General features: G+C 37.6%; 1 protein-coding gene across 3 annotated transcripts in view; it reads left to right on the top strand.

Annotated features, from left to right (window-relative positions):
* LOC107691897 (exocyst complex component 6B-like) overlaps window positions 1-11,706 on the top strand; it is a 106,850-nt gene that overhangs the window by 20,428 nt on the left and 74,716 nt on the right. For all 3 annotated transcript variants that reach the window (XR_001634590.1, XM_016490734.1, XM_016490735.1), the window contains exon 6: window positions 1,560-1,764. Coding sequence is in view for 2 of the 3 variants with exons in the window: in XM_016490734.1 (XP_016346220.1) it covers window positions 1,560-1,764 (205 nt within the window). In the remaining variant the exon portion in view is untranslated. The remainder of the gene's footprint in view (window positions 1-1,559; window positions 1,765-11,706) is intronic.

The raw sequence follows: 11,706 nt of genomic DNA, 5'->3' as shown, positions 1-11,706 counted from the left end.
CAAGTACACAAGTCAGCAAAATATATAACACTGTTCTAGTGGTTTTTGGATATTTTAATAAAAAAATCTTACATAGTGTGCCTTTAAGCAGCAAACTTTGCAAAACACAAAATTTATGTCACTGCCAAAACTTTTGGCCACGACTGTATATACAAGCATGTTGCAATCCTCAGGGGTCATCTGTGAAAAACATGAGAGAGAGAAAGAAAGATTATACACAATATAATATGACTGTTAAAGTTAACTGTAAAAATGCATTTAAATTCAATGGAAAATATTCAGACATTTAATCACTTTAGTAGGGGGTAGAAAAGAGATACACTTAATCCATGAATTAATTTTAATTAATTTTGCATTTTTTCTTAAAAAAATAGAAGTAGTTCTTTTAATATGTAGAAAAAATATATAGTTGCCTTTATATTTAAAAAAGAGGTTCCCTCGCTAAGGGATCATCATATTTGTGTATCAAAATTGTAAAAACCCCTGAAAAGATGGTCCACCTAAATAGTGTTTGAAAGTGCCACTCAAAACGTTTTTGAAGCATTGGTTTTAGTGTCTTTTCGTGTCCTCCGTGTGACCTGAGCATCGGCATGGGCCTGCAACTTTTCCATCTTTTTTGGTTTTTATTTATCTCTGCTCTCCGTGTTTCTCCATCTCTCTCTTGTGCTTGGTTTTGCCATTAGCCTGGAGGTAGCAGCAGGGTCGGCCAAGAGAGACGCTCTCCCCGGCGTCGGGTCTGCTGTGTAATGTTGCGTGACTGTGATGCTGTATTGAGTGTGTGCGTGTGTGCAATGAGCATAGCTCATCTCTGAGATCATCTTGATTGGGTTAAATTGTTATCATGCTGAGATCTAAGTCTTTAACCAAAGGTTAAAAACATGTACTGCATGTGCAACGCTCAACAGTAAGGATGGCCTGGGGAGAGTTTTGGGTCAGTTTACATGACTGTCATTTGTCCCTCAGTGCAATCTTATGTTTGTCGGTCATGTACAATATGTGTGTTTTTATGCTTAGCAAACTTAAAGGATTGGTTTATTGTAATGTATTGAACTTTTTTCTTGTGGATTTTGCTGATTTAAATGTCACCAAGGTAAAATTATCTATAAATGGCTAATAAAGAAATTGTAGAAATTCTATTTAAAATGATAAATAGAACAAATAAAATATTTAATATTTAATATAAAGAAATATAAAAATATAAAAAAAAAAATCAAAATAATATATGTATATTATATATTTTTTTAAAAGTATAAACAATCTGGAAAAAAATAAAGTTTAAAAAATTTAAATGAAATTTAAAAAGTAATACTAAATATTTAATGTATATATATATATATATATATATATATATGTGTGTGAAAATGCATCAATAAATTATATGATGGTATGTACTAATTAATTTCTTCATATAAAATATTGTTTGCTACATAAAAAAGTTGTTGCTTTGTCGCTGTTGAAAAACCTTATTGTTGAGCCCTGCATGTGAGGTCATTAGTGGGAAGGTTTTTGAAGTGACAGATATGTGCAATCATTTCTGACCCTGCCGTATTTTCACCCAGATACTACCCAGCACTACGAACCCTGGAACAGTTGGAGGAGAGTTGTTTGCCTCAAGCTGGATCATATCGTTTTTGCGGCATCATGTCAGAGAATATCCCACGCCTGCGCACGCACATCAGAGACGCCTCCATGTCTGACCTCAAAGACTTCCTGGAGAGCATCCGCAAGCATTCGGATAAGATCGGAGAGACTGCCATGAAACAGGTGTGTGTGCGCTTGTGTGTGAGAGAGAGAGCGAGAGTGAGCGCTCATGTCTGAGTAATGCCTGGAGGTGTATCAGAACTATTCTTTGACAGCTGCCTCATGTGCTCGCATCTGACCTGACGGCTGGGTTTCAATGTGAAGTCTCTGAGGGAAGGACAGAGTCCTTGTTCTTCGGTAGTTTAACGCGCTTTTTCCCCATTTTTCCTTTCATCTTAACTCTGACCATCTAGTCATCTAGTCTGGAGGAAAAAGAGCTACCAATCTGTTCCAAATCAAAGATCCTTTCAGGTCGCTTTTGTTTATGCCAGAGGAATCGTGGAACACTGTGTATGGACACTACTTCAAGGACGGTGCACGGAGACACGGAGAAGACCCAGGGAACACATATGAGAGAAATTGAGTGGATTTTTCATTGGAATGCAGAAAAGTCCTCTGCTTTCTTTTAAAGTTATTAGACCAAGATGGGGTGAGGAGTGCATTAGAATATGAAATGCCAAATAGACATTAAGATCCCCCAAGCACTATAAAAATCTGGCCTCGCTTTTTCCATTCTCTTTAACATATCTTTCTTTACTTCCTTATCCTTCTTCACTGAGGAATAAAACTAGCCATGTTAGATGTTATTATGTGAAAGCTCCGTTGGTGGTGGTTTCTGAGGCAGGCATTACTATTGCTAAAGTTATTGCACATGAATGATACTTCAAATCTTGTGGCTCACTGAGAGGAGGTGAACTAATAATTTTCTAAGCAATCAGACTTTATATTTTTGTTTTGAAGGTGGTTAAAATGGGCCAAAAACAAATTTTTTTTTTTTACATTGTTACATATCTTGGTACCAAAATATCATAGAGAAGTTGGCCTCGGAACAATTCCAACAGGGGCCTCGCAATAACTTAAAATGATTCAAAATAAGAATCAAGTTATAAAAAGTATAAAAAGTTATTTCTTATTTCAATTCACTTATTTAATTTTTCTTTTTCTATGAAGATCCAGGAGTTTCACTGTGAAAAAACCTGATTTCTAGACCTCGAAAAGTTTTTTTTACTTCATGGGCATTTTTATACATTTTATAAATATACATTTTTCTAGTTATGTCAAGTTCAATTTTATTGGGTAGAAATTTTAAGTAAAAATATATTTACAAATTCTTAATCACAAACAAAACGTTATGGAGATATTGAATATTGTTGGATAGTAGGGGTCCTTAAAGGGGTCCTATTATGCTCTTTTACAAAGTCTTGATTTTTTCGTCGATATTTGTGATATCACAAATCCCGGAAAATATGCATTGTAGTCCAAACGAGTCGTTCGTTGTAGTTTTTGAAAAGTGATTTCTGTTAAAGAAAATATCTCCTTTTGAAGTGGACTTTGAGCTTTGCAACTTTGCAGATCTTTTTTTATGCTCAAACAGCAACATTACAGACTAGCTAAAGTTGAAAAAGTGAAAAAGCATAATAGGACCCCTTTAAAAGTCAAAGAGATTGAGTACCGCTGCCACTTGGTTAAAACCACTCAGAGACACCTTAGCAACATCTTAGCTTCATCAATGCTAATTTTGCACAGACAGTCGCCACCCTCACATTTTCTTCAGAAAGTTCTCCGCTCTTCTAGTCACTAGCAGTTCCTCTCAATATGGACCGGTTGCTGATCCTAATTATGAAACAGTGGGGAGTAAAAGTAGCCAAAAAGATGTCACAAGAGTTCAAATATCCCTCACTGAAAAAGACCAAAGCCAGGAGTGTGTGTGTGTGTGCATGTGATGCCGTGCTATAACGTGTTGACTTTTTTTGTGTGAACCTTTTGTTAGTTACATCACAATACTTTCAAGAACACAAAAGAATTGATTCTTCTAACTGACATTTTTCAGTAGTTGAAGTTGGTTCAGCTTTTTTTCAGAATAGTGTAGCTTTTCCAGGTGTAATGCAATGAAACACTACATGGCTGGTTTTTATGTCACGTTTTATTGTGCATGCAGCTTTACAGCCAAGCGAGCTGAGGAGCTCTCCTAAACGGTCTTCTGTCTTTTATGAAGTGTTGGAAATTCAACCCATTCTCCTGTTTGTTCAGTCGGTTTGTTTAAATGAAACGATTCAAGAAATGATTCACCCATTTGAGTCCCTATGCAGAAGTGTGACACGTATTCCTTTAAACAAAATATTTAGTTAAATTCTGCTGATGTTTCCAGCTAAATCCTATATGTTAGGATGCACTGTATTTATTTATTTTTTAAGATTTATTTTTGACATTTCTGCCTTTTATTTTGATAGGACAGTAAGTTTTTAAAAGAAGGGAAGTGGGAAAAAGAAGGGGAACGGGACTGGGAAAAGTCCACAAGCTGGGGCTCAAACTCGGGACACCCGAAGCGCAGCGGCACTATACAGTATGTCGGTCCAATGCCCATGAGTCTATCACCGCTGACAGTCTTCTGTTTAAGTTTTAATCCTCATTATTTGTGTTGCTGCTTTTATGAATGATATAATCATGTAGTTTTAAATTTAACAACAGATATTATCCTACCAGCTTTAATTTAGTAATGTAGTTGGCTGCTTTTTGTTTCTGGGACTAGTTTTGTAACTTTTTCTCAATAGAAGCTTTACTGTACTTTAATCATTTCAAATTATGAGTAGCGTGTAGCTTGGAAAGCTAGAGTTTCAAAGTAGCTTCCCCAACACTGGTTTCTGGAAAGTTAATTTTGTCTCTGATGATGTTGCAGAAGAGGGCAAGTTGGAGAATAAAACAATATGTGCATTCATCCAGGTAGGCAGGACTGAGGTACAGTAGATGCATATTCTTCCAGCAGGTTTTAATGCATTCACGTTCTGACATGAGCAAATGCATGTGGACACCATGAGTTGTAATTAGAGATACCCGTTTGTTCTGTTGCTGGTCTACTTCCAGTCGCTCTGGCCCAGCCTTTCGTTCCACTTTGTCCCTTTTTCCTCTCTCCTCATCAGCCTGCGTCCTGGTCCATAGTTTGAGCAAACTGTTGGCTCCCAAAGCTCTGGTACTTGGTGAGTTTCTACCGGTCCAATCTGGATGGTGGGGACTGTTTGGTTTGAACTCTCTGATGGTCTGCTCTCTGAGTCTGATCATCTGCTTTGTTTTTCAAAAGGAATTCACGTCTGTTAGTTTGTGTTCTTCCTTTAGTGCCATGTGGCATCATTCTTTGAAGTTTTTTAAAATTCTTTACACATGAAAAGAGGTTTATATTTGCATATGAAAGTTTATCCTTAAATTTAAAGCTGACACTTTTTCCCGTTTAGCTTTTGTAAGGATTATTGCAGTAGCTGAATATATATCAGTTCAACATGCCTTATAACAGACCTAAAACAGGAATATAATTTAAGCTGTACTCTTTATGAAGACATTGCATGCTTGTATTCATCAAAAGTAGTTAATGTTAGTGTTTCCTGAATCACTCTCTTCTTCACTAATTTGGTCCTGCATGATATCTCCAGTATAGTGAATACAACAAGTGAATACAGTAAAATAACTGTTTTCTATATTGATTTTTTTTTTAAAGATCTGTTTATTCATGTGAATTATTCCTTCTCAGCAAAGCAGAATTTCAGCATGCATGACCCAGGTCTTCAGTGTCACATGATTCTTCAGAAATCATTTTGATATGCTGATTTGGTGTTCAAGACACGTGTCTTACTATGCAAAAATAAATATTTTCTAACGGTGTAAAAGTATTTACTGTCACTTCTCATCAAGTTCAGGTTCGAATAGTAAAAATGTAAAATTTACTACTTGTATTTGTTGCAATTTTTCAGCCTGCCCACCACATGTGCCTCTAGGTGTTTGGAGTTTGAGACCTCCTGGTGTAGTGGGTCATCTGTGTTCAGTATTGGGATTTATTGAAGTGATGAAGGGAATCACGTAACAGGGTGAAGGGTAGATTGCACAAGATGGAGTCAAATTGGGAACAATCGGTCAATATCCCCCTTTTTTTTCCATAAATTTCTACTGACCGTAACAAAACCCCACAGAGAGCCATGCAGATGCGCAAATAAGTTCTTGTGCCATTTTAAACCATTTACATAAGCTGTAAGGATTAATCCCCGAGTGTAATATTGGTTGGATGCAAGGTGGACGAGATTGCCAAACCGATAATGAAACACACTGCTCCATGTGATTTTGGTTATGTATTTTCTTGGGTGCCTGTCCTACCCTTCCAGTGGCCTCTGGCTTAGAGCAGCTAATTGTACCGAACAGTGTTCAAACCACTGATCTATAATAGAGAACTGGATTGCTCATGACGTCATGAAAGTGAAGCCGCCGCGCCACCATATTGGTATTCCCCAGTATTCCCATACATTCCTTTGAATTAATAGGAAAAAGTGTGAATTTAATGAGAAAACATCACCTAACAAGACAGCGTTTTTAAATCTGATGTATCCCTGTACATTCTTACAATGCAAACACCCTAGGAGTAAACTAGCGGAATTTCCCCTGCTTATTAAAAAGTTACGTTCATTACAGGTCAGTGTTTTAGCTGTGACTCAATGGTGCTCTCTGCCGGTAGGGAATAGTAAGATGGCGGCTCGAACACTTCCGGTGGCTTAACTGTCTGTCGGCAGTTTAGAACACAATGAGCGATCCAGTCATTATATATAGATCAGTGGTTCAAACTCTTGAACCACATGCTTTGCAGCATGCACAACAACCCAGGCAAATACACGCACATACTTGTCAACATCCCCACGTGGTGTCCTCCTAACCATGCGCAGCTGTTCGGGTTCAAAACGTGGTTAACTGCTCTTCCTCCCACCCCAGCGGCCTTCACCATCTCCCATCACGGACTTCCATTTGACCCAGATTCTGCTGATGCTGATGCGATCCATGTTTGACCTGGTCTTGGCCGCCAACTTCAGCTACTGCTCGAGTCTCTGAGATAAGCCTTGATCCAGGGTACGACTGGAGCTGATCTTCAGCGACTCCCTTTTGGGAACATACTGTTTGAATGAATCGTTCTCCATTGGAGCCTGACTTCGTATCCCCAGGTTTCTCTACTAATAAAAGAGAAACTGCAAAAAACTGCAGACGTAACCTCAAGTATCTGCTTTAGCTGAGAACTTCCAGGTTCAGTCTACATGTCGATTGGCACGTTTTAAGTAACTGTTAATTTAGCACTGGTTATAAATTTCTGATCATGCCCAAATACGAAATTAGGTTGTTGTTTCCAGTTCAAAAGTTTGGGGTTAGTAAAAAGTTGGTAAGAATTTTTGATGTTTTTGAAAAGAGTCTCTTATGCTCACCAGTGCTGCATTTATTAGTTGAAAAATACAGTAAAAATATTATAACAATTTTAAATAATACTTTTCTAATTTAAAATAGAAATAAAGCTGAATAATAACAGCCATTACTCCAGTCGTCAGTGTCACATAATGTCAGAAATCATTCTAATATACTGATTTGGTGCTCAAGTGACATTTCTAATTATTTCCGATGTCAAAAACAGTTGTGCTACTTAATATTTTTGTAGAAAACATGATTTCAGGTTTCTTTAAAAATAGAAAGTTCCAAAGACGAGTATTTATTTAAATCTATTTTAGGTAAATACATTCTATTTCATGTATCAGAATATTGTAGTGACTTTGGGATTGTTTTTACTTTGAGCAATAAGTTACCTGCCCAAAGCACTATAACAACTGCATAGCAATGTGCTAAAAAAACCTCTGAGTACTACCTTAACAACCACATACCAGCACCATGGCATTGTGTCAAGGAGTTTTACATCACTTACTTTTTTCTTCAGAAAGAAACTTGTTCCCATTTATTTCTTTGCTTGTAAACCAACAGAACACCCTTTTTTTGATCTCAACTCACCTTTTTTCCACCAGCAAAGGCTCTCCATCTTGTAGTTCCACTTGCATCCAGTAGGTAGCAGCAGAGTTAATTCCAGATTCTGCCTGTCTCTGCTGCTCTGTAATATCTCCAGCAGAAGTGTAATGTTGGTGTAGAGTTAAACCAAAATTCAAACTCCAGTAACCTTTGAACAAAGTGGCCGTCCAGCCGGCACTTGCCAAAGTCTCACATTCCTCCTATTAAAGTTTGTTTTCTTGCATGTCTTTGAGTCCTGTAAGATTTGTCGTCTTGGCGCGCCTTCACGTGCGTGTGTGTTTTGGCAGTAACCTGGCACGTGCTGATTAGAGCAAAGCTATGGAGTTGTTCCTCAAAAGTAAACCAAGTGAACGATAAATCAAGCTCTAATGTCACCTTGCACAAGCTTTCTGTTAACTTGGAGAATCAATCTGTAACACTCTCTTAGGCTTGATTGCTGACACAGACGCTGGCTCCTGGTTCAGACCTGTGACTTCTCCTTGCAAACAGATGTGACTGCTCTGCTTACGTGTTGGCGCTCATTGTGGCCTTTTTGCAGCTTCAGTAGTGGTTTCTGCTGTTAAATACCGTCGCTCTTTCTCCTTTTTTGTGGGTTTCTGCTCCAGTGGTTTTGTGGTGGAGTGACGTTGGAGACGTTCTGACTGTAGAAGCTAGAGAAGAATGGATTGGTTGCTCTTTGCTGACTGATGAAGAACAGAACGCCTTTTCCTCCCATCATTTATGTTTCTCTTCTGTTCAGGGGTTTCACTTTTCTTTTTTGACTCTGTATTTGTCCACTTCTTAGTCATTTTTGCCCATCCATCACCGTATATTATGGTCACATTGTTAGTGTAGTGTGGAGAAATACTTGAAGTTTCCACGTTCTTCAGGCTGATGTCACAAGACAGATGGCATTGCTACTACCACCGAATACCTTTGGGCAATAAATCGGTTATTTCAGGGCAAGACCCTCAACCTCAAGTGGATCCACTTCCCTTTCCACAGCAGAGATGGCTTCTCTTGAGCTTTGGATGGCTCTCCTTCCCTCCTCCCTGCTCCATTCTTCCATCCTCAACTCCAGAGGAGCGAGAAAGCGCGCGAGCGAACCACTAATAACAGAAGGCTATTTGTCTAGGGGCTCTGTGATCCAGACTTGCAGACTGGTTCCTATTCCACTGGAAATTAGGCCCAGTCTCTGAGCCTGTGATTGTTTTAATTCCACTAACAAATGATCTGAAAATAAATATATTGGGAGATCCAGTGCTGTAATAATGGCTCCATTGTAAGCTGTGGAACACGGAGAGTCTGTGCATGTGTGTGGAGTACTGTATATAGAAGTGGTTAGTCAAAGATTATGTTATAGACCTCAAGTTTGAATTTGAATCTTCCTTTTCTTTTGAATCTCCCCCCCCCCCCACGTCCCTTTTGTTCTTTTGAATCACTTTCATCCCCTTTCTATTCCAGTTATGTTTTATTTAACTCTGTATGTTTCGTCTGTAGGAACACATCTGAACATGTAAATGACAAATGTTTCCACTAGCTTCAGAATGACTGCTAAAATACCCACTTTGTCTTCTGCTTTGTGTTGGTTAGAGGTTGGTTATATCTACTTATTTGGAAATCATCACCTTGTCAAGCAACATTGTTTTCCACAGGCAATCATATGAATATTCAAAACTGTGGACAGGACTATTAGTAAATCCATGCAAATGTTTGTGAACATTTAACAAAGCTGGAGTGTTCAGTGGGAGACCTGTTGAAAACTGACACACTTAGTTAGCAGTAGTTCACATTGTTTTTCTCTAAAGGATTTTTTTTAAATCAAAGAGAAGAGTATTGAGGCTGTGTACTTAACATCTTTTATGCAGAAATGGACTATACAGCTCATGAAGCATTGCAGATGACGCCTTAAAACGAAAAGACAACCATATAGTACAAAACTATTGATTTATAGTCATTTTAAGTATAAAGTATCTTTTTTTTTTTTATCGATGATGAAATCAAACTTTTCATTTTGTTTAAAACCAAAACCAAAAATAAAGTTTGGCTAATTAAATTTGGGTAATTGCGTACTTAATGTGCTCTTCAGTGTGTTGTGTTTCCTTCTCGGGTTACAAATTTAACCAGTTGTAGTTCTTTGGCAGTGAACCAACTCTCAGTTATTTCTGAATAAATTTTACATACTGCTACTCTAGAATCCTTTTTGGTCACAGTGAAGTGCACCCACACTGCTAACATGTTTACTTGTAGCTTATCCACACTATGTGCATAAAATTGACGATTACGCAGTCAAAAAGCATCATTAGAGATGCACTAATTAAACATCATTGTTTAGGACAATTGATACAGCCCTCCAAAACCACTTTGGCTGAAACTGAAAATTCATATTTTCTTATTTATTTTTTAATTTTCAGTTGCTGAAATGTCAGTGCATCACTAGCTTGAGGTTAACTGATGGATTGGTTAAACTTGTTACGTTAACAAAGTTACGGTAAAAATGACGGTGCATACAGTATAAAAATAATAAATACAAATATATAATTTGTTTGAGATTGTAGAGAAATTTCATTTACATCTTTTGCAGTGCTTCAGGGAAGTTGGAGTTACAAATTACAAATATTTCTGAAGGAAATAAGTTCTCTTCAGATCACATAACATAACATTACATAACAACTAATGGTGTTTTCTGGATGTACATTTAATTTTTCACAAGGAACAGTCTTATTCTCTCATTTGGAATTTTCCATCACTCCATTTACAAAGTTACATTCTTGTTTAAATCCTGAAATTGCAGCTGTGGATAACTAATATGCCTTTCTTTTTTAAATTCAGAAGTTTGGGCCCTTCAGGGGATGCTGAAGGAATTTTTGCAGCATTTCTTTTTTTGTTTTTTTTTGTTTGCCATCCCGTACCCCATCACTCTGACGCAAATACCTCTACTTAAGATGAGGGGGCCGAACCAGACAAGTGGAACACAGCAGCCAATGAAGCACAATAGATAACACACCACTGTAACATGCTGCTTTTATGGTTTATTAGTAGAATGTAGAATTGTTGGGAAAAAAAGTGATGCTCTTCTTTCATTAGAAGATCAGGACCACCTCTGGGCACCACCATACAAACCAAAACATTGAGATATGTGATAAGTATGAACAATAATGGGCTTGAACGTTGGGATGAAATGTTCACATCTTCCTTTAATGAAGCCCTTTAATTCTGATGCTCTTAACGGGAAGGAATTCTTGAGTTGCAAAAGTCTCTTCATGTGCCCCCATCCGATACATCCTCGCTATGACGCACATGCCTCTACTCGAGATTAAATGGGGACTAGAACTTCAGACATGTCTAAAGAAATAAATGGAGCACAATTCTAAGATGAATACAATGACAACACTCAATCTTTACGTAGTCCAATTAGTGCATTTAGACCTACTCGTTCTCAAAAAGAATAAACCGTGTGGTCTTGACTCCTTTTTGTGGAACCGCTGAGCAGCTATAACACCCACCTTGCATCCTATTGTCACTGCTTGGTTTCTATTCTGTTGTCCTCATGGTGTTGAAGTTTCCTCTCCATTCACATTTTCTATAAAGAGGCCCTTTTTTTGCTTCAAGAGCCCTCCAACCCCGAATCTTGCTCCTCACCAAATAACTTGAGGGGTCTGTAAGCAGAAAGTTGCGTGAGCATTGACCTTAGTCATGACGTCAGACGGTGTTCATTAAAGAATAGTGTTCTATTGAGGAAAACTCATTTGAACTCTCACGCTCACGTTTTGCATATGGGAAGTCCTTATTCATAGGTGCCTTTCTCTTTGTTGGCACTGATGGGAAAGACGTGCTTTGTCACGGGGAAATTGATTTACATAAGCTCAGACTTTTTTTTTGTTTCTTCTTGAGTGCATGTAGGATTGTACAGTTAGTGAATACTAAAGTAATTTTTAAGTAACTTCCCCCCCCCCATGGTTTATTTGATTGATAATATATATTTCATTGTTTATATATTGTTATAGAATTAAGTGTTGTATGCACTTTAAAGTTGTTTGCAGAAATTAGTATTATCTTCAGAAAAGAATTGTAATATTTAGTGAGATTTAATTAGAATTGTGGGTGTTTATTTAT

The sequence above is a fragment of the Sinocyclocheilus anshuiensis genome, unplaced genomic scaffold (genome assembly GCF_001515605.1).
Source record: "Sinocyclocheilus anshuiensis isolate Anshui unplaced genomic scaffold, SAMN03320099.WGS_v1.1 scaffold426, whole genome shotgun sequence".
Taxonomy (NCBI): domain Eukaryota; kingdom Metazoa; phylum Chordata; class Actinopteri; order Cypriniformes; family Cyprinidae; genus Sinocyclocheilus; species Sinocyclocheilus anshuiensis.
Note: the sequence above shows the minus strand (reverse complement) of the source record. Positions and strands in the feature narration are given on the sequence as shown.